This window comes from Mytilus galloprovincialis, chromosome 11 (assembly GCF_965363235.1).
Source record: "Mytilus galloprovincialis chromosome 11, xbMytGall1.hap1.1, whole genome shotgun sequence".
Classification (NCBI taxonomy): domain Eukaryota; kingdom Metazoa; phylum Mollusca; class Bivalvia; order Mytilida; family Mytilidae; genus Mytilus; species Mytilus galloprovincialis.
The window spans coordinates 85,970,488-85,998,314 of NC_134848.1; the positions used below are offsets into that span (position 1 = coordinate 85,970,488).

Here is a 27,827-nt window from a genome sequence, read left to right on the forward strand (position 1 = left end):
AAATAGCAAAGATACCGAACTCCAAAGAAATAATCAGTTTGATGTTAATTAAGAGAACAAAGTAGTATAACAATAGTAAACTATCAAAGATACCGAACTCCAAAGAAAATTAAGAACGGGAAGTCCTTTATCAACAAATGGCTATAATCAAAGGCTCAAACACTTTTGTCAAACGAATTGAAAACATTTGTTTACGTAGACATCGTTTGGAAAGATATCTAACAATAGCGGATTCGGTTATAGAGAGTTGAGCGTAGAGGGCGAGTATACGTCCTCCTATAATAAAATGGGTTTTTTTTGCATAAACTCGTCCTAGATCTATTTCGTATGTTTTGGAATTGCAACCCCAATATTAATCTGTAGACAACTATTTTAATACTAGCTTAGAACATCCCGTACCCGGAAGTGGGCATCAGCTGGCCCCTTATTTATATTATTTATTTTAATCGAAAATGGCCAACACTAAACTCCGTCACATATAAATGAACGAACATTAAAAAAACAAAAAACATACAAGACTAACACAGACCAGAGGTTCCTGACTTGTGACAGGTGCTAAAAATGCGGCGGGGTTAATAAAATTGAGAATGGAAATGGGGAATATGTCGAAGAGACAACAACCCGACCATAGAACGGACAACAGCAGAAGGTCACCAACAGGTCTTCAATGCAGCGAGAAATTCCCGTACTCGGAAGTGGGCATCAGCTGGCCCCTTATTTATATTATTTATTTTAATAAAAAAAAGCCAACACACTAAACTCCGTCACATACAAATGAACGAACATTAAAAAAACATACAAGACTAACATAGGCCAGAGGTTCCTGACTTGTGACAGGTGCTAAAAATGCGGCGGGGTTTAACATACTTTGTCATATATCCCAATCCTCTCCTGTACATCTTATCAATAATATGTGGTAAAATTTAACAAAGTTTTGATATAGGTTGTAGTTAGGAATTTGCAAAAGTTGCCTTTAATGGTCCTGCTATTGATCATGATTTTATTTGATTTTTAAAAAACGCAACCTGAATTGCTGTCAATATGTTATACACTTATGTGTCGAGACTTATATTTTGGCATTGTATAAGGACGACTTTTCCCTGACTGCTTATGTTGTCTTTTTACTAAGACAGACGCGAAAAAAGAAGTTAACATGTTAAGCTGGGGGTCACACATTCACGATTTATACTACCATCCTTGATAGGATCATTCTGTGAATTGTGGCGGGAAATAAAAACTTATAATTAATATTTGTAAATATATTCATTGAATCACGACAACAATCAGATATTGTTAAGGAAGCGTCCGAATATTCAGTCGTTTCCGTCGGAATTTGTCCCGATTATCCCATTCTCAATCCAATACGTATACCTTTTACAACCAAACGACGCCGAAGCTAGGTTTACCCTGCCGATCCCATCAACTCGATGATCCCGATTGTGCAAATTTCCACGAACAAGCGTTACCAAATTCTTGATCGGGCCTGTTTACGACTTCTACCCGACTACTTTTCGACTTTACACGAACTGTAATTTACCATTTACGACTAATAAATGACTCCATCACAATTTCAACCCGACGTCTTAGTGCATACATAATCGATAATTCCGACCATTTCAAGATCTCTTCAATATCTTTACTTGATTAGCTAGACCATATACTCGATTTTAGCCTGATCTCGACAAGACCAGATCGACTTTATCGTAAAGGGGTCGTAGGAATAGTCGGGCATTGGTCGGTAATGTACAATTTCAGTATAAGGCCACACTTAAAAATATTTTGGTTTGCCCAAACCCTACCCAAAGGTTGAGACAGTGGGTAGGTAGGTAGGCATTTTCTTTTTTTTTTCTTCAAAAAAAGAAATTGAAGTATCAGATGTTTATTAGCCTTCATGCCTATTTGATTAAAAAAAACCTTCTTCAAATCAGGACAATAAAAGAATTTGAGTAGGCAGCTTTTTTCGGGGTAGGTAGCGTTTGGGCAAACAAACGTATTATCTATTATGGCCAAAAACGTCTGATTTTTTTTTGTAAATCACCCGCTCCAGTGGAAGAGGCATTTTAATGTGTTTAAAGTCTTACCCTTGTCCGTCCGTAATTACGTATACGTAAGTTTCAATAATTTGTTTCCGTTCTCTAATTTTATTTTGTCTCAACCAAATTTTATGAAACATAATACCCTAAAACACAGATGAAGTGCGAATTTAGGTGGCGTCATTTTTTTTAGTTCTTGGGTAATGACTCTTTATAACTTTATATGCAAGCTGGGGCATTATCTGTATTCCCCGTTTATTTGCTTTAATTCAGTAGTTCACAGAAGGTCTTGAGTAAAATTATAAATTTAAAATACCTACATGGAAATAAAGTAGTTGGCAAGGTGGTAAGAGCTGAGATAGACAACTTAATAGCTGTGACAGAGCTTAAAGATAGCATTAGCAGACGAACAAAAAGGGATAGACAGCAAAGGGTGCCGAGAAATCTAGGTGATACAGTGGCTGACACGGCGACTACTGTGTGGGCAGTTTAAATTGTAATCACAAAAAATCTGAACTCCAAATGAAAATTTAAAACGGAAAGTCCCTAATCAAATGTCAAAATCTGAAGTATTAGAGACTTCCAGGAGCTGGACAAGAGGACCCTAATGAAAACTTCCTAAAAGTAAGTAGGACGTTGATTTGTTATGGGAGTTTTACTGCTCTTTTCTTCAAAAAGAATGTTGTCACTGGATTAGAACTGATGTTAGATAGCATTATACATACATTTTGTCATCTCCTTTTTCTTGCTTTCTTACAAATTAAGCCTACTGTTTGTGTCATACATGTGCATATGTATGTAATCAGTATTTTCCATAGATCTGATACCTAGTAGTTGAATGGTTCAAGATATTTCTTTTTGGTGTATCCATGGCAACAAACTGCTATTTGTTTTACTAATAATATTGCAAAAAGGGGGTCAAGATGTCACATATTTTTCCAAATGGTAAAAATAGAATTTCAATCCCCTGGAGAATACCTTTTAAACTGTTTACATGTATCGATCACGAATTCAAATAAAAATTATTTGTCTTTCGTCTCATTTTTTTTCTTTTATATAAAATTGTGTCAAAAAGCGTATAAAAAAAAATGTTTGTAAACATTCGACCGTACGGTGATATTTAGTTAATTTCTGTGTCATTTGGTGTCCTGTGGAGAGTTGTCTCATTCGCAATTATACCGCATCTTCTTGGTTTTTTTTTTATAATACAAGAATGTCTGAACGTACGGAAAATACAGACAGACAAACAAAAAAGTCCATTAAACAGGTACAATATGATATGGATTTTCTTAAAAACTAATTTTGAAGGTCAAATTAGTCATCAGCTGTCTAATAAAGAATTTTGATGCAAAATTACGGTCATATTCGTCAAATCCTCTGGGGCCAAAATGCAGGATCTACTTCCTATCCGAAACACCTGAAATCATCCGAAGTTTTATTGGATTTCGAGTTGTTTAGTTTTAGTTTTCTTTGTTGGGTTATGTAGATTTCTGGTTGTTTTCTTGTCGGCTTTCGTTTTTCGCTGTGGCTGTGTGGGTTTGTTCTCGACCTTTGGGTTTGTGTGGGTTTGTTTTCGACCTTTGGGTTTGTGTGGGTTTGTTTTCGACCTTTGGGTTTGTGTGGGTTTGTTCTCGACCTCTGGGTTTGTGTGGGTTTGTTCTCGACCTTTGGGTTTGATTGTTACTTTGGTATCTTTGGTCTCTCTTTTAAAATTTTACGCCCCTCGCAAAAGTACAGACGCGTACTGTACATTGAAGAATTTGTGTACAGTTAAAAATAAATAGTGACACTATATTTTTGCAGAAGCAAAGTTATGACAGTTAATCGGAGATGCACATATTTTTAGAGAATCGTGTAGGAGTCATGTATTCTCGTGTATGACTGTGTAGAGATGATCGAAGAGTGGTCACGTAGAGATCGGGTATTAATCGAGTTGGTCTGAGATGGGAAAAATAAAGAAGTCACAGTGATCATAAAATGGTCTGGCATTGGTCGAGTTTATCTGGATCAGATATCGTACAGGTTGTTGTTGATCGGGAAATGATCTAATATTAGTCGAGCAAAGATCGCAATGATCGAGTACTGATCGGTAAACTATTTGTTTTCCGACCAAACTCGATCTCTTTACGATCGTTTCCCGATCAATTCGACCGCTACTCGACGAATTCTCGATCTCTTCTCGAGCGACTGGCTTCTTGATCCTCACTCGAGTAGAAAGTCAGATTGATGACGACCAAGGTAGACTACCCCGAACATTCTTGTCGATTTAGTTAGACCAGTCTCCCGATCACGTAGTTTGTCTTGATCGATATTGATCGAGTTGGTCTGATTGTCAGTGTGAACCTAGCTTGACGGAAGATATCCGTTAGAAATCTATGAGAAATCTGTCGCCATATTCGGGATGATCAGGTATTGTCCGAACGCAATCCTATAACATTCTGCATTGCATACGGCTTTGTCTGCACTCAGTCGTATTTTGTTTTGTAATTGTCGGGATTCTGCTGAGGGTTTCATTGTCGAATTTCGATTCTGGATGCATTGAACCTGGACACAATCGGCCAAAAAAAAAAAAAAAAAACCAACAATGATAAATTTCCCCAGATCATGCACGGTCCAGAGGAAAACACAGAACTTTGTTTTAGTCCGATACATCAGAATCCATCACGACATAGTCACAATTTAAATCTGAATCGACAAAATCGCCAAAGTTATCCCGAATGTAACAGGACGTATCTAACTGTCGGGGCCTCTCCGTACCATTCAAGATCTGTAGAAATCTTTTACGAACGTATACGACTTCGGTATGAACATTTTAGGAAATTCCAGATCAATGAGGATAGTAATCAGACTTTGTCCCTTTTCGTGTCCTAGCGCTGTCTGATCTCAAACGAGAGTCATAATCTGTATCATATCAAAATGTATTACAAGTACAACATGTACAAGGTAAAAAAGCTACACTCCTAATTTATAACCATTGACTTTGTAACGAAGAAACTACAAAAGAAAAAATTGTGAAATTTACAATATAAACCGTAAAACTGATATGAAACATAAATAGTGTTTGTTGTGGTTATTAGCATACATACTGGTTAACCTCAGACATACATCAGTGATTGACAAGTTTGTACCTCCTGACGATAGTCTTCTCTCTATGTAATTAAACCACAGTATCTAACAGATGATATGTATAATGAACGATGTTTTTTTAAATCTAAATTTAAGGCAATGTATGTAGTGCAATCAAATATTGACAATAAACCGAATTCCCAGGTAAACTTACAAAAAAGGCATCACTGTTTGATTTTACCACATTATTTAACAGATGATATGTTAGAAAAACGATGCATTCTAAATCTAAATTTAAGGCAATGTATGTAGTGCAATCAAATATTGACAATAAACTCGAATTCCGAGGTAAATTTACAAAAAAGGCATCACTGTTTGATTTTACTACATTATTTAACAGATGATATGTTAGAAGAACGATGCATTCTAAATTTAAATTTAAGGAAATGTATAAAGCTAAAAAAAATGTTAACAATAAACCGAATTTCGAGGTGAATTTACAAAAAAAGTTCTATCTGTTTGATTTGACCACAGTGATAAGTAATAAGAACGATGTATTTTAATTTTGTAGGAACTGTATATAGTACAAAAAAGTATTTACAATAAAACCGAATTCCGAGGTAATTTACAACATTCCTCTCCCTATTTGATTTTACCAGCTGAGTCTTTAAAATATGATATATTAAAACAACAATGTATTCTTCATTTGAATTTTTGGAAATGTTTTTAGTGCCAAAAATTAGTACCAACAATAAACCGAATTTTGAGGTAAAATTTAAAAACTCCTCTGTTTGTTTGATTTTACCACAGTATTTATAAGATGATATGTAAAAAGACAATGCATTTTACCACAGTATTTATAAGATGATATGTAAAAAGACAATGCATTTTACCACAGTATTTATAAGATGATATGTAAAAAGACAATGCATTTTACCACAGTATTTATAAGATGATATGTAAAAAGACAATGCATTTTACCACAGTATTTATAAGATGATATGTAAAAAGACAATGCATTTTAAATTAAAATTTAATTGATTGATCGTTGGTTGCTTTACGTCAAGTGGCAAATATTTCATGCATATTCAAGACGAAATTAAAATTTTAGGGAATGTATTTAGTGAATAAAAAGTGTCAACAAATAAACCGAATTTCGAGGTAAAATATAAAGTTCTCTCTCTCTCTCTCTGTCTCTTTCTATTTGATTTTACCGCAGTATTTAAAAGAGGATATGTAAAAAGATCGATGTATTTTGAATTTTTATTTAAGGATATGTATTTAGTGCAAATAAAGTACAAACAGTCAAACCTAATTCCAATGTAACATTTAAAAATGTCCTCTCTCTGTTCGATTTTACAGCAGTATATAATAGATAGTATGTAAAAAGAACGATGTGTTTTGAATCTAAATTTAAGGAAATGTATATATTGAAAAAAGTGTCAATAATAAAATCGAATTCAGAGGTAAATTTACCAAACAAGTCCCCTCTCTCTATTTGATCTTACAATAGTATTCACAAAATTGTAAAAGGAATGATTTAGTTAAGTTCAAATTAAAGGAAATGTATTTAGTGCCAAAAAAAAGAGACGTATAAATGAGTTTAAAGTAAAAACCATCCTGGACCTACACAAAATTGTTGGAAAGTGCTCTGCGCATTTGGGCACAACATTTTATAGTTTAAAAAATTACAGACAGTGCTCAACAAACATGTTCATTCAAAGAAAAATACAGAGGCATACGAACATAAGTTTATTTAAGTTTAGAAAAAGTTAAACCGGGAACAATTATTTTCAGTTACACTCAATAATATTTTGACATGAAGTGTCCGCAATTACCTAATGTCCGCCTAAACCTGAATTTCCCCTATACTCTGAACTCCCTGACAATGTAATGCATTAACCGTTGTGACCCCCCAGTTAAGACTACCCCAATCTGTTTCATATGTTTATTTCTTGTAAGACCTTATTATTCTCTGCCCTTATAAACCAGCCAACGGAATCCTAATAAGCATACACCCATTCATTTGGATATGTGCCTGTAAAATGCAATGATACTGAAAAAGAAAGTAAATAATAAGATCTAAAATGGGTTTGAAGTAAACAGTTATATAGTATGTAGAATGGACGGTCATTCGAGCTGATGAACATGAAATCTTTACACAAGTGACCAGAACTTTCTTTATTTTTTATAGTCGTCTGGCGTACTAAATTATAATCCTGGTACCTTTGATAACTATTTACACCACTGGTTCGATGCCTCTGCTGGTGGACGTTTCGTCCTCGAGGGTATCACCAGCTCAGTAGTCAGCACTTCGGTGTTGACATGAATATCAATTATGTGGTCATTTTTATAAATTTCCTGTTTACAAAACTTTAATTTTTTCGAAAAACTGAGTATTTTCTTATCCCAGGCATAGATTACCTTAGCCGTATTTGGCACAACTTTTTTAAATTTTGGATCCTCAATGCTCTTCAACTTTGTATTTGTTTGGTTTATAACTATTTTGATATGAGCGTCACTGATGAGTTATGTAGACGAAACGCGCGTCTGGCGTACTAAATTATAATCCTGTTACCTTTGATAACTATTATGGTCGCATGTTAGACTATATGTTAAAGACTAAAAGATTAATAAGTTATTGTATGGTAAGGAAAAAGTAAAATCACACAAATACTGAACTAGGAGGAAAATTCAATACGGAAAGTCCCTAATCAAATGACAATATTAAAATGTAGTAAGGAATACACAAAACTAAGTTCTAGGAACAGGAAAACCAACTGTATAATCTAAAAAAAAAACCAAAAAAAATTATGTACCACATCAACAAACGTTGTTGTCAACAAATTATTTATGTTTCTTTTGTTCACAGGTTATTATCAATACAATGGAATTTAAAGCAACATTTCTACGAGTGAGAGGTTTAGCTAGTCAAAGTATTGAACCAGGTTTAAACTATCATCTTCTACGTGTAGAAAGACTTGTACAATGACAGGAAAATTACAGTTGTTATCCATCGCTTTGATTAGAGTGAAAATTTGATTTTGTCTTTTTATTACTGACATTCCGATTTGAATTTTCCTTGGAGTTTTTGTTAATTTATTTTGGTTATTTGACTTTTTCCCGGTGTTCAAATCTTATAAATCCATTATGAAGATAACGATCGAGGTGAAAAACAAACTGTGATAATTACATGAATTTCAGACTAGATGGTTGGTTAGGTATCTCCAGTTAAATATGTATTACGGCGAATACATACATATTCAAACTTAGGAACAAGAAACTATGAAACATCAGTTAAAATTATGTCATGTCCATTTTTAGTTTTAGTTCTCTTCTTCTTAAGTGGACCATTTTGATTTTCGAAGAAAAGGGGAAAATAATTTGATTATAAATATTATCTCCTGGGGAGAGTAGAAAATTAATTAAATTGCATAAATCAAGTTGAAATGGAAATATACTGCAACACAAAATGCAGGACTCAATCGTAAACAAAAGTGCAAAAAATGTAAACGTTAATTAGTTCTTAAGTGTTCCTCTTTTCTCCTTTCTTTTTTTAAAGACTATACCGTTGTTTTTTTCTGTTTGAATTGTTTTACACTAGTATTTTTTTTCGTGTTAAAGATCGTTCCTTGAACATTAATAGTTTACTTTTTGAACATTGTGACATGGATGATGATTTGTCTGATTGGTACCCAAACATCATCCTCTGTTCTGTCTCACATTTCTGTTTATTGCTTATTCTTTAACTTTTTCTAGAAACAATTCACCTCATCGTGGGTTAGGTTTAAACATTCATATGACATAATCGAATGTATGGATGGTATTCACAGAATAAAGAATAATGGTCAAAAAGAGAAGAAGGTATGGCTTAAAAACATAAAGAATAGAGGAAAATACGCCAAAAAAATAACCCTCATATCATTACACTGAAATTAAATATTTTGTTGAATAGAAATGAATATAAATAAACTCATCATCGATACCATGATTGAAGTTTGTTTTTACACCAAACGCGCGTTTCGTAAACAAAAGACTCATCAGTGACGCTCGATTCCAAAAAAATTAAAAAGGCCAAATAAAGTACGAAGTTGAAGAGCATGGAGGACCAACATTCCTAAAAGTTTATTGATCAATATTTTTCAAGATCTTTGTAAATTGATATTCTATATTCAATGATGAACGCATAGACATTTTCAATATCCTTGCATAAGTTAAACTTAGAAAAATACTGAACTCAAAAGAAAATCCAATCGGAAAGTCCTTAATCACATGGCAAAATCAAACTGCGATATTCAAAATAGCCTGAATAGCACAACTAAGTACAATCGCGTTTTCTTTTTACATTTAAACCTTTCAATAGGGAATGCGACAATGCTATCCAGTTTTGTTTATCATGTATAACAATTTACCTTTATAACAAATGTATTTATGTTATTTGTAATAATTTCCTCACATACCATAATTTATTAGCACCTGATATACATCATAATTACGACTATTTTATTATTATTTTATTGTCTTCCTAATAAAAAATAATCACACATCGCCACCACGGAATATATTGTTTATCATGTTGTACGTCAATAATATATTAATCGGAAGATACATCCTATTGTTTGTACTTATTTTTAACTCCAAGGAGATGTTGAACGGATACTAGCTCCATAAAAATTAGAATTATGTAAAGGATAGCTGTACTTATAAAACAGGTAAAATATTATTATTTCTTTCACATTTAATTATTATTATTTCTTTCACATTTAATTATTATTATTTCTTTCACATTTAATTGTTATTATTTATTTCACATTTAATTATTATTATTTCTTTCACATGTATTGCACTTTATGGCGACACAATTTTACCATGTTGTACGTCAATAATATATTAATCGAAAGATAAATCCTATTATTTGTACTTATTTAACTCCAAGGAGATGTTGAACGGATAATACATGTTATAGCTCCATAAAAATTAGAATTATGTAAAGGATAACTGCACGTACAAAACAGGTAAATTATAATTATTTCTGTCATACGTATTGTACTTTATTGCGACAAAATATTACCAGATTGATTATACAAATGTTGTCGAATAATATGGGTTCCTATGTATTTTTTTTTGTCCAAATAATTCTAGTACCAATTTCATGTCGACATGTGTGTTAAAGCATATCAAATAGTGACTTGTTTTCTATATAAAAAATGTTTACTAACATAATGAAACAATTTATATAAAGCATATTTCATAATGTCTTGTTTTCTATGAAACAAGTTTATAATCCTGGTACTTTTGATAACTATTACCACTTTGTACTTGTTTGGCTTTATAACTATCTATAACTATTTGAACTGAGCGTCACTGATGAGTCTTATGTAGACGAAACGCGCTTCTGGCGTATTAAATTATAATCCTGGTACATTTGATAACATAACTTTTACCAACTTAAATAAACAATTTATCTGCTAATTTAAATTTCCAGACAACAAAAATTTGCAGGACAACAGTAACTATAATAAGTTTACAGAATGTAAAACAGATTTAAATGCGATAAGATAAATAAGATTTAAAAATGTGTTCCTTTCATTGAAAAATGAGAACGTAAATAAAAAGTAAGTCAGTATAGTTAAAATATAAGTTTTGATCAAACAAATTTCATTTATGAATCATGTATGGACTTCCTGTGTTTGACATGCGAGAGTATAAAAAAAGGTTTCTTTTTTTCTTTTTTAACAATTTACTGTTCCTTTTCTCTTAATCATACATATTTTTAATTGTATTCTTCAATTCTCTAGTATTTTTCTTACATAGTTCCCTACTCTTTTTTGTAAATAAATGTCAACTGTTTTAAATTTAAATTTTGAGTTGTTTCACCCATCTATTTTATTTTTTGACAGATGACATTGTAATTATATAGAAGAGAATTGATTGGTCTTCGTCGTTTTTTCTCATTGTTGTTAAAGGACATTGTAATAATATGAAAGAGAATTGATTGGGTTTCCTTCGTTTTTTCTCATTGTTGGTTTAGGTAACAATGTTGACAGTAACTTGGTATGGTTTGATTGTAATTATTGGGATTCACAAGACCCATCAGCATGGATATCTGGCTGACCCCCCGCAGAGATCTTCTATTTGGCGGGAGAATCCAGACGCTCCTGTTAATTATAATGACAATCAGCTGTACTGTGGAGGAAGGGAGGTGAGCTTTTAAAAAATATTAGACACTTTTTATATATAGTATCTCACAAATAAGACTCTGGGAAAGGGGAGAGGGGGCGTTAATGATAGTTTCTAGATTTTAAGACTATCTCCTTGCCTCTATTACCCTTTTTAATATATTCTACCGTTATTATCTATTATATCTCTATTAACACCTAATTTATTTGTAATTTTTGTTGTTTTGCGATTTTTTTAATATTCGTTTTTTCGAGCCCTTTATTCTTCACCTTTTTGTTTATTTTTCTATGTTCTGTAAATCCCATCCAGACTCTCATAATAATCGATCTAATTTTGAGAGACACTTGGTATGGTTCTTCAAGTGATAACATCAGTGGGATACTTTTGAATAAGACAATTGGTGTCCATTTGATGTGTTTTGTCATTTGATTTTGCCATTTTGATTAGGGACCTAACGATTTAATTTTCCTCGGAGTTCAGTATTTTTGTGATTTTACTTTTATATGATAAGCCCATTTAATATACTAGTCATCACAAGAAAAGGAAGAAAATCATCTCTAGATTCAAACGATATTATTAGTAAAACAGCCTGTATATTATTCGTTCTTTAAAATTTTGTTTAGTTACACAAAGGAAGACAATATTATTTAATTTCAACCAATGTATTAATATATGAGATATCAGAGGAAAATGAATAAAAGAACCAAATATATTAATGATTAAACAAAAGGAGAACATTATCTAAAAGTAAAATCACAAAAATACTGATCTTAGAAAAAAAATCAATTCGGAAAGTTCATAATCACATACAATAATCAATACAGTGTAGTAGAGAATTCCTGTTTGACTTTTAATGATCCAGATATGGGGCAGATATGGGTATACATATAAAAAAAGACCCCCAATAGATATTATGCATTTAAGTATTTAAACACATATATTTAATTGGAACGATTATTATCCTATTATTAACTTTTTGCATGTCGTATTTTACGTTTGGTTATATATTTCACATGCGCCAATTGCTTCTAAATAATTGCAGTCTTTAAACCTAATTGCTCACAGTGGTATGCATCGTCATGATATTAGGACGTGTGGTTAACCGAAGAAACGGGACATAATACACTGAATTGTCGTTTGTTTATGTGTTACATATTTGTTTTTCGTTCATTTTTTTTTTTTATAAATAAGGCCGTTAATTTTCTCGTTTAAATTGTTTTACAATGTCTTATCGGGGCCGTTTAAAGCTGACTAGGCGGTATGGGCTTTGTTCAATGTTGAAGGCCGTACGGTGACCTATAGTTGTTAATGACTGTGTCATTTTGGTCTCTTATGAACAGTTGTCTCATTGGCAATCATACCATATCTTCTTTGTTATATAGTATGCATATTTGTGTAGAGGCCTGCTGGAGGACGCCTATGAGTGCGGGAGTTTCTCGCTACATTGAATTTCGTCTGTTGTCACCTCTATGGTCGAGTTGTTGTCGCTTTGACACATTCCCCATTTCCATTCTAAATTTTATTCAATCTAGAGTTTTTATAAAGATAAGAAGATGTGGTATGATTGCCAATGAAACAATTCTCAACAGGAGACCAGATGACAAATACATTAACAACTATACGTCACGTCATAAAGTTCTTTGGTATTTATTATGTCTTTCCTAATAAAAATTGACTGGCCAAGGAACACAGATATTTCATAAAACATTTCTTCTATCTTATGAATAAAAATTAAAAGAATAAACACATGATCTATCTTAAAATGACTATTGTCACAGTGCACTGAACAACTATTGGGGCAAGTCATATTAAAATTAAAGAAAATTGCTAACTCTAACTAACTTTTGAACTTGACCAAATCACTCATTCACTGTTCGGACTATGCATTATATTTGTGAGCATAGAAAATCAAACTGTTGCCTCGGACTTAATAACCGGGTAACCAGAAACAACCAGTCGTTTTCTCTCCATTCCCTACCAAGTCCATGAGTGTGTAAACCCTAACATCTAGTCATCACTAACAATATATGTTGTTCGGTGTGAGTCAAGGCTCCGTGTAGTAGGCCGTAATTGTCCTATAATGGTTTACTTTTATAAATTGTTATTTGAATGGAGAGTTGTCTCATTGGCACTCAAACCACATCTTCCTATATCCATTCTAGTTCAAGAAATGGCTATTTAAATGTTGAATACTTCTCAAATATGTACTATTGCAAAAATTCATTTATAATTATGATACTGACTTAATGAGCAAAAATTTCCGTGAGACTCCTGTTAAAAAGAAAAACCCATTAAAATTATAATAGTTTACAAAACCCCACAGAACCTTGTTATGACTGTTTTTTTATCATTATCTTTTTAATTGTCACAGTTATATGATAAATTAATGAATAAAAGATGACATATAATCCAACAAGATAGATGTACAACATATTTCATGTAAAAAACGTACCATCTTTCAAAATGAGGCGAACGATACTAAAGGGATGTTCAAATTCATAAGTCAAAATAAACTTACAATTCCATCGTATAAAAAAGGAAGACGGAAACTTTTGTTTAGTCGTTGTCGTGAATTGATGTGATTTCTAAGTGTTTTATCTATTCTATATAAGTCAAACCGTTTATTTTACTGTTTGCATTGTTTTACACTAGTCATATATGGATTCTTTACATCTTGCTGTTCGGTGTGAGCCAAGGGTCCGTGTTGAAGACCGTACTTTGACCTATAATGTTTACATTTTACAAATTGCGACTTGGATGAAGATTTGTGTCATGGGCACTCATACCACATTTTCTAATTTCTAATTACAGAAGTTGGTATGGTCAGTTTAAGTATGTTTCATTGTCGTCTTCCGAACTTTGTCTTCGCCGCCTGGACAGAGTTAAACACACAAAAAACATGGCTATTAGTCAGCGATTCAATGTAAACACTAATTATCATTGATATGGTCATATTTTAAATTAGCTGTTAACCAACTTTGATTGTTTTCCAAATACTATATAATTCCTCCTGGAATAGATTACCTTTAGCTAAATTTGGCAAATCTTTTTGGAAATTTGGGTCTATAATGGTCTTTATTAGACAACTTTAAAATTGGTTTATTTCGACCGTTACTTATGAATCTTTTGTAAACGAATCACTCGTCTAGCGTACACAATCCTTGTATCTATGATGAGTAAATGTATGTCATGTTTATGTCAGAATAATTGTATTTTGTTTGTTTGTATAAGGTGGTATTGTCCTTAATTTACGACTTTCTAAGGATTAACCAAGGATAACAGATTAACCAAGGATAACATATGATATATTTTGATGGAAAACAGAACTTAAAAAGACATTTGACAACAATTAAAATCTTTATTTTCAAAATATTTTTAAATTGATCGTTTTGAGCCAAAATGTTTGTGTAAATTGTTTATGTCCCGCACTTAATAAAGATAAGATTGTAATACAAACATAAACAGCTTCTTGTTCTTGTTCTTGTTCTTGTTCTTGTTCTTCTTCGACTTCGACGTTCTTCTTCTTCTTCTTCTTCTTCTTCTTCTTCTTCTTCTTCTTCTTCTTCTTCTTCTTCTTCTTCTTCTTCTTCTTCTTCTTCTTCTTCTTCTTCGACGAAAGATCACATTCCGGGAAAGAAGACGCGTTTCAAAATAGACAGTTTCTTAAATGCATAAAAATAAGACGCTGCTAAGAAACCTTTTTCACGGTACTTGTCTATCCCAAATTCATGTATTTGGTTTTGATGTTATATTTGTTATTCTCGTGGGATTTTGTCTGATGCTTGGTCCGTTTCTGTGTGTGTTACATTTCAGTGTTGTGTCGTTGTTCTCCTCTTATATTTAATGTGTTTCCCTCGGTTTTAGTTTGTTACCCCGATTTTGTTTTTTGTCCATGGATTTATGAGTTTTGAACAGCGGTATACTACTGTTTGCCTTTATTTACCAAACCTTTCTTGATGGAGGTAAATCCAAAAAAAGCTAAATGATTTTTATTTTTATTTCCATATCTTATTATAATATGTAAACTTTCATGAGAGTGAAATAAAAGCAATATTAGTATACCAATGTTCAGTAGTCATAAATTAATTTAGCGAAACCTTAATGGGGTGCAAACTAAATCTGTGGGAAACACATTTACTATAAATGGACAGCTAATAAACAACAGAAACACTGAACTGCATTAGGAACAAACGCCAACCAAATAGAAACGGACCACTTCAAAGCATTTTCCATGTTCCTTAGTACAGGACATTTTAAAATTATGGTGAGTTGAACCTGGTATAATGGCTTACATCCCGCTTATCTGGCAATGTTAAAAATACAAAAAAAAAACCAAAAAAAAACCCCACCCCAACACGTTACAATTTTGTTGAAAGGATTTGTGATTTAGAATTTTCCTCGGAGCTCAGTATATATTTGTGATTTTACATTTTCCAAGTAGTTAATAACTTTCACTGAATGGTTTTATTATATAGACTTATAATCTTTGTTAGTCTTGTATTATTTTTATTTTAGTTTCTTGTGTACAATTTGGAGTTTAGTATGGCGTTCATTATTACTGAACTAGTATATATATTTGTTTACGGTCCAGCTAAAAGACGCCTCCGGGTGCGGGAATTTCTCACTGCATTGAAGATCTGTTGGTGACCTTCTGCTGTTGTCGGTTCTATGTTCGGGTTGTTGTCTCTTTGACACATTTCCCATTTATTTCATATATCATTTGACTTTTACAATTGTTTGGACACTGGATCACCGAAAACCCCGTTGTTGTGTTCCGTGTAATAGATATCCATTTGGGTTTATAAAGAAATTATTATTTAGATGTTTAAATAAAAGAGGGACGAAAGATACCAAAAGGGATAGTCATACTCATAAATTTAAAACAAACTGAAAACGCCATGGCTAAAAATGAAAAAAAGACAAACAGAAAAACAATGGTACACATGACACAACATAGAAAACTTAAGAATAAACAACACGAAATAAGATATCTTCTCAGATGTAAAACTTATATTGTATAAAGCTGACATTCATAATTTAAATACTGACTCTATCATCAATAATTTAAGGTGTTGAAATAAAATATCTTTATAAATGTAAAACTAATTGTAGACTTTATCATCAATGATTTCTGTGAAAACACTTCAAAGAAAAAACTCAAACCCATTCTAATTTTTATAACCTCAAACCTGCCGAAAATCTTAGTCATATGATTATGTTCCATATTTTGTTAATTGTCACATGCATATGATTAATTAATGAATTATTATAAACCAACAAGATTGATACACCATCATATTTCAAATATGACAAAAACCAAAAAAAAAATATATAAAAGAGGCGAAAAATATCAACGGGATATTTGAACTCATACGTGGAAAAAGTCAAATTACAAATATACTGAACTCCGAGGAAAATTCAAAAAGGAAAGTCGGGTTCAATTCACCATTTTCTACATTTGAAAATGCGTTTGTGTTTTGTAGCAGTGTTTCTGTTATTCTGTTGTTTTCCCTTTTGCAGTTGAAGTGTTTCTGTCGGTTTTAGTTTGTGACCCAGATTTGTTTCAGTTAAATCAATGTATGACTATTAAACAGTGGTATACAACTAATGCCTTTAATCATGGAAAGGACAAGTAAACTAGAAATCATTGTACTATGTGTATTTCAAATGATCAGATATTTGCTATGAATATACAGAATCATCCAGAAAAGAAGTTTTATAGTTATGATGTTAGTGTCTTGCTGAAGATCGAAATACTTAATCTCTAATTATTAAAAATACTTATCTTGGTATTTATCTTTTATTATTGCACCATCTATCTTTTATTATATTGAAAATTCTATCTTTTATTAGCTCACTGGGCCCGTAGGCCCTAGTGAGCTTTTCCCATCACTTTGCGTCCTGCGTCCGTCGTCGTTAACTTTTACAAAAATCTTCTTCTCTGAAACTACTGAACCAATTCAAACCAAACTTCATCTGATTGATTCCTAGGGTATCTAGAATAAATTTTGTGTTTTTATTCCCATTTCATCAAAAAACATGACCGCCATGGCTAAAAATAGAACATAGGGGTAAAATGCAGTTTTTGGCTTATAACTCAAAAATTCAAAGCATTTAGAGCAAATCTGACTGGGTAAAATTGTTTATCAGGTAAAGATATATCTGCCCTGAAAATTTAAGATGAATCAAACAACCCATTGTGGGGTTGCTGCCCCTAAATTGGTAGTTTTAAGGAAATTTTACTGTTTTTGGTTATTATCTTGAATATTATTATAGATGGAGATAAACTTTAAACAGCAATAATGTTCAGCAAAGTAAGATCTACAAATAAGTCAACATGACCAAAATGGTCAGTTGACCTCCTCAGGAGTTATTGCCCTTTATAGGCAATTTTTAACCATTTTTCGTTAATCTCCATGATCTTTAACAAAAATCTTCTTCTCTGAAACTACCGGGCCAAATGAATACAAACTTGGCCACAATCATTATTGATGTATCTAGTTTAAAAATTGTGTTTTTTTACCCGGCCAACCAACCAAGATGTCCTCCAAGGCTAAAAATAGAACATGGAGGTTAAATGCAGTTTTTGGTTATTACTCAAAAACCAAAGCATTTAGAGCAAATCTGAAATGGGGTAAAATTATTTATCTGGTCAAGATCTATCTGCCCTGAAATTTTAAGATGAATGGGACAACCCGTTGTTGGGTTGCTGCCCTTGAATTGGTAATTTTAAGGAAATTTTGCTGTTTTTGGATATTATCTTGAATATTATTATGTATAGAGATAAACTGTAAACAGCAAAAATGTTCAGCAAAGTAAGGTTTACAAATAAGTCAACAGGACCAAAATGGTCAGTTGACCTCTTTAGGAGTAATTGCCCTTTATAGTCAATTTTTAACCATTTTTCGTAAATCTAAGTTAACTCTTACAAAAATCTTCTCCTCTGAAACTACAGGGCCAAATTTTACCAAACATAGCCAGGATCATTATAAGGCTATTTAGTTTAAATAATTGTGTTTTGTGACCGGGCAAACCAACCAAGATGGCCGCTACGGCTAAAAATAGAACATAGGGGTTAAATGCAGTTTTTGGCTAATAACTAAAAAAACACAGCATTTAGAGCAAATCTGACTGGTTAAAATTGTTTATCAGGTCAAGATCTATCTGTCCTGACATTTTCAGATGAATTAGACAACCTGTTGTTGGGTTGCTGCCCCTGAATTGGTAATTTTAGGGAAATTTTGCTGTTTTTGGTTATTGTCTTGAATATCATTATAGATAGAGATAAACTGTAAAGAGCAATAATGTTCAGCAAAGTAAGATTTACAAATAAGTCAAGAGGACCGAAATGGTCAATTGACCCCTTTAGGAGTTACATTTGTATTACCCTTTATAGTCAATTTTTAACAATTTTCCTTAAATTTGTAAATTTTTACTAACATTTTCCACTGTAACTACTGGGCCAAGTTTATTTTAGATAGAGATAATTGTAAGCAGCAATAATGTATAGTTAAGTAAAATGTAAAAACACATCACTATCACCAAAACACAATTTTGTCATGAATCCATCTGCTGCCTTTGTTTAATATTCACATACATGACATAGACCAAGGTGAGCGACACAGGTTCTTTAGAGTCCCTTGTTATATTGAAAATTCTGATTATTCATTATTGAAAATTCTGATCTTTTATTATTGAAAATTCCTGTCTTTTACTATAATTGTAAATTCTTATCTTATTATATTGAAAATTCTTCTTTTTTTTTTATTTTATCTTTTATAAATGAAAATTCTTATCCTTAATTATTGAAAACTCTTATCTTTTTATTATTGAAAATTCTTATCTTATAATATGGAAAATTATTATCTTTTATTACTGAAAATTTTAAAAATGTCCTTTTTAGTTCTCTTGCTTCATTTTCTAATAGACGAAAGTAAAAGATATTTTTATAAATTGTCAGCCTTTAAATAAGCACTAAATGGGTAATAGCTCTCACCTTAATGTGGTACCTAACACGCCACACTGATTTGTCGGATCTTAATCGAGTTGTACAATTTCATCGGTTAACATTTCTTTTAGAATTTTTAGTACTCAACATACTCAATGCTCTTCAACTTTGTTCTTATTTGGCTTTCTAATTATTTTGATCTGAGCGTCACTGATCAACTATATGTAGACGACACGCGTGTCTGGTGTATGAAATTGTAAGCCTGGTACCTTAACTGCAATACAAACAAAGCAACACACACTATGTCGTAACATTTATTAGCTCCTTCATATCAGATAATAATCTGTGACGATTTTTGTTTATGTTACTCTGCGTTTATTCGACAATCGTAAATACATAAGAAGATGCGATAAAATAGAAAACAAAAGTATATAGTGTCAAGGCCGTCCGTCTGATATAAACAGCATGCGGCTTTTTGTACTAAATAAGACCAACTCCGAACAGTAATAGCTAGAAAGGTATTAAAACAGGATTTCAAATAATGTCTTTATTGAATAATATATATAACACCTTGCACTTTTCCGGTATTTTGAGAGGTTTTGTTCTGCAAAGTTAAATTTTCTCTGTAGTTTTTTAGACTTGAATGTGTCATTTTGGTGCTCAGTTTTAGCCATTGTTTTCGAAATCAGTTCCATTTTTAATTTCGAATTTCAGTATCTTCTTCTTTTGTAATGATAATCAACTAAATTTAAATCATAATGTGACACCCTTTGAGAACATAACTTTACATTTATTCAAACTCTTTACATCTATAGATCTTTCAGCATTTAGTTGTTAAAATTCATGAATTTATATATCATGACAAAGACATATCTTGTATACATGTTAATGTATGTACACATGCATTAGACTGTGCACGTGCTATAATTAATGTGGTGTTGTTTTTTGGGGTAATTTTTATCAACAGTTTCACAACTTAATGTTTAAAGTACAAAGTTGTCAATTGATATTAATTTATTCTTCTAAATCGATACATTGATATTTTGTGGTTATGTTTTCATTTCCTGGTTCAACACATATTAGTTCTTAAAGAGAATAATTCAATGCATTGTTTTACAATGAAATATGTCTAGTCATGAAAAACCATTTAAAAAAGTTTATTAATGATACAATGATACAATGATGTTTGTTCCTGTCCGATGTCAGGAGCCTCTGACCTTTGTTAGTGCTCATTAATGATACAATGATACAATGATGTTTGTTCCTGTCCGATGTTAGGAGCCTCTGACCTCTGTTAGTGCTCATTAATGATACAATGATACAATGATGTTTGTTCCTGTCCGATGTCAGGAGACTCTGGCCTCTGTTAGTGCTCATTAATGATACAATGATACAATGAGTTGTGTTCCTGTCCGATGTCAGGAGCCTCTGATCTCTGTTAGTGCTCATTAATGATACAATGATACATGATGTTTGTTCCTGTCCGATGTCAGGAGCCTCTGACTTTTGTTAGTGCTCATTAATGATACAATGACACAATGATGTTTGTTCCTGTCCGATGTCAGGAGCTTCTGACCTCTGTTAGTGCTCATTTATGATACAATGATATAATTATGTTTGTTCCTGTCCGATGTCAGGAGCCTCTGGCCTCTGTTAGTGCTCATTAATGATACAGTGATTCAATGATGTTTTTTCCTGTTTGATGTCAGGAGCCTCTGACCTCTGTTAGTGCTCATTCGTGATACAATGATATAATGATGTTTGTTCCTGTCCGATGTCAGGAGCCTCTGATCTCTGTTAGTGCTCATTAATGATACAATGATACAATGATGTTTGTTCCTGTCCGATGTCAGGAGCCTCTGACCTCTGTTAGTGCTCATTCGTGATACAATGATATAATGATGTTTGTTCCTGTCCGATGTCAGGAGCTTCTGACCTCTGTTAGTGCTCATTTATAATACAATGATATAATTATGTTTGTTCCTGTCCGATGTCAGGAGCCTCTGGCCTCTGTTAGTGCTCATTAATGATACAGTGATTCAATGATGTTTGTTCCTGTCCGATGTCAGGAGCCTCTGACCTCTGTTAGTGCTCATTAATGATACAATGATACAATGATGTTTGTTCCTGTCCGATGTCAGGAGCCTCTGACCTCTGTTAGTGCTCATTAATGATACAATGATACAATGATGTTTGTTCCTGTCCGATGTTAGGAGCCTCTGACCTCTGTTAGTGCTCATTAATGATACCATGATACAATGATGTTTGTTCCTGTCCGATGTCAGGAGACTCTGGCCTCTGTTAGTGCTCATTAATGATACAATGATACAATGAGTTGTGTTCCTGTCCGATGTCAGGAGCCTCTGATCTCTGTTAGTGCTCATTAATGATACAATGATACATGATGTTTGTTCCTGTCCGATGTCAGGAGCCTCTGACTTTTGTTAGTGCTCATTAATGATACAATGACACAATGATGTTTGTTCCTGTCCGATGTCAGGAGCTTCTGACCTCTGTTAGTGCTCATTTATGATACAATGATATAATTATGTTTGTTCCTGTCCGATGTCAGGAGCCTCTGGCCTCTGTTAGTGCTCATTAATGATACAGTGATTCAATGATGTTTTTTCCTGTTTGATGTCAGGAGCCTCTGACCTCTGTTAGTGCTCATTCGTGATACAATGATATAATGATGTTTGTTCCTGTCCGATGTCAGGAGCCTCTGATCTCTGTTAGTGCTCATTAATGATACAATGATACAATGATGTTTGTTCCTGTCCGATGTCAGGAGCCTCTGACCTCTGTTAGTGCTCATTCGTGATACAATGATATAATGATGATTGTTCCTGTCCGATGTCAGGAGCTTCTGACCTCTGTTAGTGCTCATTTATAATACAATGATATAATTATGTTTGTTCCTGTCCGATGTCAGGAGCCTCTGGCCTCTGTTAGTGCTCATTAATGATACAGTGATTCAATGATGTTTGTTCCTGTCCGATGTCAGGAGCCTCTGGCCTCTGTTAGTGCTCATTAATGATACAATGATATAATGATGTTTGTTCCTGTCCGATGTCAGGAGCCTCTGACCTCTGTTAGTGCTCATTAATGATACAATGACACAATGATGTTTGTTCCTGTCCGATGTCAGGAGACTCTGACCTCTGTTAGTGCTCATTAATGATACAATGATATAATGATGGTTGTTCCTGTCCGATGTCAGGAGCCTCTGACCTCTGTTAGTACTCATTAATGATACAATGATACAATGATGTTTGTTCCTGTCCGATGTCAGGAGCCTCTGACCTCTTTTAGTGCTCATTAATGATACAATGATACAATGATGTTTGTTCCTGTCCGATGTCAGGAGCCTCTGACCTCTGTTAGTGCTCATTAATGATACAATGATACAATGATGTTTGTTCCGGTCCGATGTCAGGAGCCTCTGATCTCTGTTAGTGCTCATTAATGATACAATGATACAATGATGTTTGTTCCTGTCCGATGTCAGGAGCCTCTGACCTCTGTTAGTACTCATTAATGATACAATGATACAATGATGTTTGTTCCTGTCCGATGTCAGGAGCCTCTGACCTCTGTTAGTGCTCATTAATGATACAATGATACACTGATGTTTGTTCCTGTCCGATGTCAGGAGCCTCTGACCTCTGTTAGTGCTCATTAATGATACAATGATACAATGATGTTTGTTCCTGTCCGATGTCAGGAGCCTCTGACCTCTGTTAGTTTTGTATGATTTTTAATTTTAGTTTATATATTCCGAAGTTTAGTATGACATCTATTATCACTGAACTATTACAGATGTGTGTTTTGGGGTCAGTCGAAACATGTCTCCGGGTGTGGAATTTAAGTGCGGCATTGAAGAACCAGTGGTAGCTTTGGGCTGTTTTCTGCATTTTGGTCAATTTGTTTTGTCTCTTTGACACATCTCCCCATTTCCATTCTGTATTTTTTTGTCTTGTATTTTTTTAAGCCAGAAATACTTTTCGTCTTCAAAAAGATCATCATTGGCGCTGTAATCTTAGTACATGCATTATAAAATTGAGAAGGGAAATGGGGAATGTGTCAAACGACAACGACCATAGAGCAGACAACAGCCGAAGGCCGCCAATAGGTCTTCAATGTAGCGAGAATCCTCGCACCCGTAAGTGTCCTTCAGCTGGCCTCTAAAAATATGTAGACTAGTTCAGTGATAACGGACGTCATACTTAACTCCGAATTATACACAAGAAACTTAAAGTAAAAAACATACATGACTAACAAAGGCCAGAGGCTCCTGACATCGGACAGACACTCTGTTTAAATATTGGTCGTTTCAGACAGATATATAGACAATAACTGTTTAGTCTCTTTAAATATCATCTGTATTTGTACGAGGCTAGGAAACAAGGTGTATGCGAGCTTTTAGCGAGCTATTACACCTGTTTCGAGCCGAGTAATATAGAGCTGATATTAAAAGATACTAAACAGTTATTGTCTTTATCCTGCAATTGATTCTGTATATCATTTGTGTTTAAAAGACACAAAAACACATATTTTGCATTTGTTTTTGATTTTAAACCACTTGAGGACCGTGTAGTAATACGATACAGTAATTATCTAGTGCTGTTTCCAGTTGTCTTCATCATTTTCTCATCTGATGATTTTTCTACCCTTTCCAGTCACTATAAATTTTACAATTTTAATTTCGACACAACACATAAATAGTTATTGGAAAGATACTGCCATTGCATGTATTATGCAAACAAATGTAGGAGTTGAAAATGATAAAACTATCCATAAGCTAAATGACCAAAGAACGAAGATTTGCACGGAATGCAATTGCATATGCCTGGTTCGGGTTTAAAAAAATGACAGTTTACAAAAAAAAAAAGCAAAAGTAAACAGGTCCGAGGTCGTCAAGAGATAAACTTTGGGATAATCTACTCGTTCCACAAACCTGAAATAATTCGTTTGCTTTCAAAATGCTTTTTAAATTAATGTGACCGTCTTTAGCCTGAAATATATGCCAAACTGAACTTTACAGCATGTTTATGATGACTAACCGAAAACTGCGTCTTCCAAACAACTGTTTACTTTCAGTTTGTGTTTATCCTGACTTTCGATATAAAAACTAGAGACGTTCCGAAATCCTGTATTTGTGTCAACCCGGCCAATACAGAAAAATCCATGTTAGCCGAGTTATTCTGTATTGGCCGAGTTTACACCTTATATTGCATCAGCAGTTTTTATCATATTAAGTCCAATAACAGTGTAGTTAATTAATATTGGATGTTATTTCTAAAGTCATGACTCCTAGGCTAATGATACCCTTGGTGGAAAAACGTCCAACCGACATTATCATACATAGATATATCTTTTAACGTTAAACTATATTTCATTGCAGAATATGCGTTTACACGGAGGAAAATGTGGCACGTGTGGAGATCCGTACCAAGGACCACGTGAGAATGAAGCAGGGGGAAAGTATGCACGAGGGATTATAACCCGGAAATACCCATCTTATAAACGGAAGCTTCCGGTTAAGATAGTTCTTACAGCTTATCACAAAGGTTATTACGAATTCAAAATATGTCCCCATAACAATCCAAATTCAGCTGTATCACAACGATGTCTTGATCGGCATCCCCTGAGAATTGTGGAAGGGAGCAGACGATACAGAACACGGTATTACCCACGTGACAGTGGAGTTCATCACATGACTTTACTACTACCACGTGATATGAAATGTACACAGTGTGTTCTGCAGTGGAGGTATCGAACAGGTAATGTTATAATCACTTTTTGTGTCGTATGAAGGAAATCTTCAGTCAGTAAAAATATTCAGAATGACACATAATTATTATTAATTGAAGTCATCAAATTGACAAATATATTTTTTTAATGATGAATCATATTCAGTATTTATATTTATAAAATTGAGAATTGAAATAGGGAATGTGTCAATGAGACACCCACCCGACCATAGAAAATACAACAGCAGAAGGTCACCAACAGGTCTTTAATGTAGCAAGAAATTCCCGTACCCAGAGGCGTCTTTGTTGACTTTTAAACCCAGAAATATTGGAACTCTTTGTGGAGATGTGCATTAATAATGTTTTTTCTTACCTCTTATTTATGACTCTTCATTATTTTTACTGGAAATGTCAACTTAAAATGTTTTTTACCTCTAGTTTAAGAAAATTAATGAAGTTGGCGAAGTTAACTTTGACAATGTGTTTTTTTTTACCTCTAATACATGTAATATAAGGGACGTCATAATTATTTTGTCGATGTTAATTTATAACTTTTATAATATATTTTTCTACATCACATTGAATACATTTCTTATTTGTTAACTTTTATAAAGAATAGTTTATCTCTAATTTTAGTGGCTCCCTATTTGTTCTGGCGCTGTAAACTTTATAATATTGACGACTTCAAGTCTAAACCTCCTGATTGCACTTGTGCTAGTTCCCAATTCACATATAATCCTGCTGGCCACGTTATTACCGGAGACCTTAACATTGTTAATAACACTTCTCTACGACACGTGTTATCGAAAGGTCCAAAATATCGATTACTATGTAGAAACATGCAAACAGTGTCTGATAGGTTAAAACGATACATACATGGTAACATAGCTTACTTAAACTTTCCATACAATTATTGCTCGCGAGGCAGCTATTAAAATAAGATTTCTCAGCAATGAATTTGAAATGATCCGTTCGAATTAAATATGATCTTTGTGTTTACTCATGTGGAAACATCTTCTATCACTTTTAACAATCCTGAATGATGCGTTTTAATAAGACAAACAAAGATCGTTCTTCATATAAATTAGATGATTTTTTAAAGATAAATATTTAAGTATTTTGTGAAATACTGTAGAACAAGGGTAGCAAACATCCTTGAAAGTATTCCCAATATGTTTGATTCAAAATATGTTATTTGTATTATATAGATCAATACGATATAAATTATCCCCTGCTATCCTTTCTGCTACACTTAAAAATATTTTGGATTGTCAAAACCCTACCAAAGGTTGAAACAGTGAGTAGGTAGGTAGGCATTTTTTTCGACAAAGAGAAACTTTAACGTCAAATGTTTTAAGTCTCCATGCCTTTCTGATTAGAACAAAATCACATCAGGACAATGTAAGATTTTGAGTAGGCAGCTATTTTTTTGGGTAGGTAGGGTTAGGGCAAACAAAAATATTGTTTTTTTATGACCTTGACATTGTGTTGTTGTTGTAGGTAACAGTTGGGGAACTAATAGCAACGGCCATGGTTGTATAGGATGTGGTAACCAGGAGGAATTCTGGAATTGTGCCGACATACAAATTGGATACAACACCCGTTATAAAGATATTTCTAAGACATTCCTTCATTCTGATGACAGCAGTGACGACGATTCAGACAAACAAGGCCATGGCACGTTCAAACAAGCTGGTATAACTATACTTAATCACTTCTTCTCTCCCTTTGATTTGTATAGTAACAAACACTCGATTACATCACAAAAGGACGAGATTACATCACCAAAGAACGAGATCTCGTCATTATTTCTACAATCAGTAAATAAAGGAAATATTAACCAGAAGCCGCGGACATCAAGCATTTCAAAATTATCATCTGTTTCGAATTTTGGAAGAACTGACCAAAAAACTGACCAATTATCGAAGAACAGAATTTTGAACAATGTAAATATTGGAAGACATCAAATTCAAAAATCAAATATTCTACAAAAATATGTACAAGACAGTGACATTAGCGATGACAGTAGTGACATTGAAAATGTCGTAGAAAGTAATTACATCGGATTAGACAATTCGTACAATCTACAAAAACAAAACACACGAAATCCATTTCCTACAACGAAGACCTCAGAAATCCAGAATTGGAGTCGTACACCGACACTAACTGTTACTAGGGAACCAGTACATCCTCCACTGTCTCCATGGTACTCTTTATTTGGAGGAAACCATGGTAACGTACAAGTATCATTTGTACCTGACCAAGATTTGAAACTTTTACATCTTTTCGGTAAATGAAGGTGACACATTAACTTAAAACCAGTGCATGTGAGATTTTAATAACTATGGAAATGAGAATAAAAGATGTTGGGAAATTGTAAAATTCTAACCCGTAAGAGAAATCAGATACATTTACGATTAAAAAAGTTGAAACTCTATCATTATCAAGCATGTCTTAAAACAAGTCATTCGAGACAAAAGGAACCAGAATTTGAGATACTCCGCAGAAGTATCACCCCTCATTTCGCGTAATCCTAACTTATCTGTACTATGTGTATAGCTAGAATGTTTTATATAAACACTAGAGAGAATGTACTATTATGTACCAGGAACGTCAATCGTGGTGTAAAGGTTTTGTTTATGGCCGACGATGCATCTAAAACTGACGAATGATAAGCATTACCAATAAAATAAAAATGTACAAAGTCAACATTCCATCTCACAAACCGTCATAAAGAAATCAAATGTGTACGATCACACAAGTAGCTGGAATTATTTATACGTTCAGGTTGTACTATCAAAGCTTTACTTTCATGCAGTTGACATTTATTTTTATTTCAATGGTTAA

The 27,827-nt window shown here is 33.3% G+C and overlaps 1 protein-coding gene across 1 annotated transcript; it reads left to right on the forward strand.

The window, feature by feature from the left end:
- Positions 1-24,634: 24,634 nt before the first annotated feature.
- LOC143050944 (uncharacterized) lies at positions 24,635-27,412 on the forward strand. The gene is made up of 2 exons (XM_076224044.1): positions 24,635-25,010; positions 26,481-27,412. Exons 1-2 carry the CDS (start codon positions 24,635-24,637, stop codon positions 27,275-27,277), a joined length of 1,173 nt encoding a protein of 390 aa, XP_076080159.1. The 3' UTR covers positions 27,278-27,412.
- Positions 27,413-27,827: the final 415 nt, after the last annotated feature.

What these genes read in the sequence shown, in the direction of transcription:
- LOC143050944 (XM_076224044.1), top strand. Translation starts at nt 24,635, where the DNA reads ATGCGTTTACACGGAGGAAAATGTGGCACGTGTGGAGATCCGTACCAA. An exon ending in GCAGTGGAGGTATCGAACAG is followed by an intron (nt 25,011 to 26,480) that starts GTAATGTTATAA and finishes TTGTTGTTGTAG; the next exon opens with GTAACAGTTGGGGAACTAAT.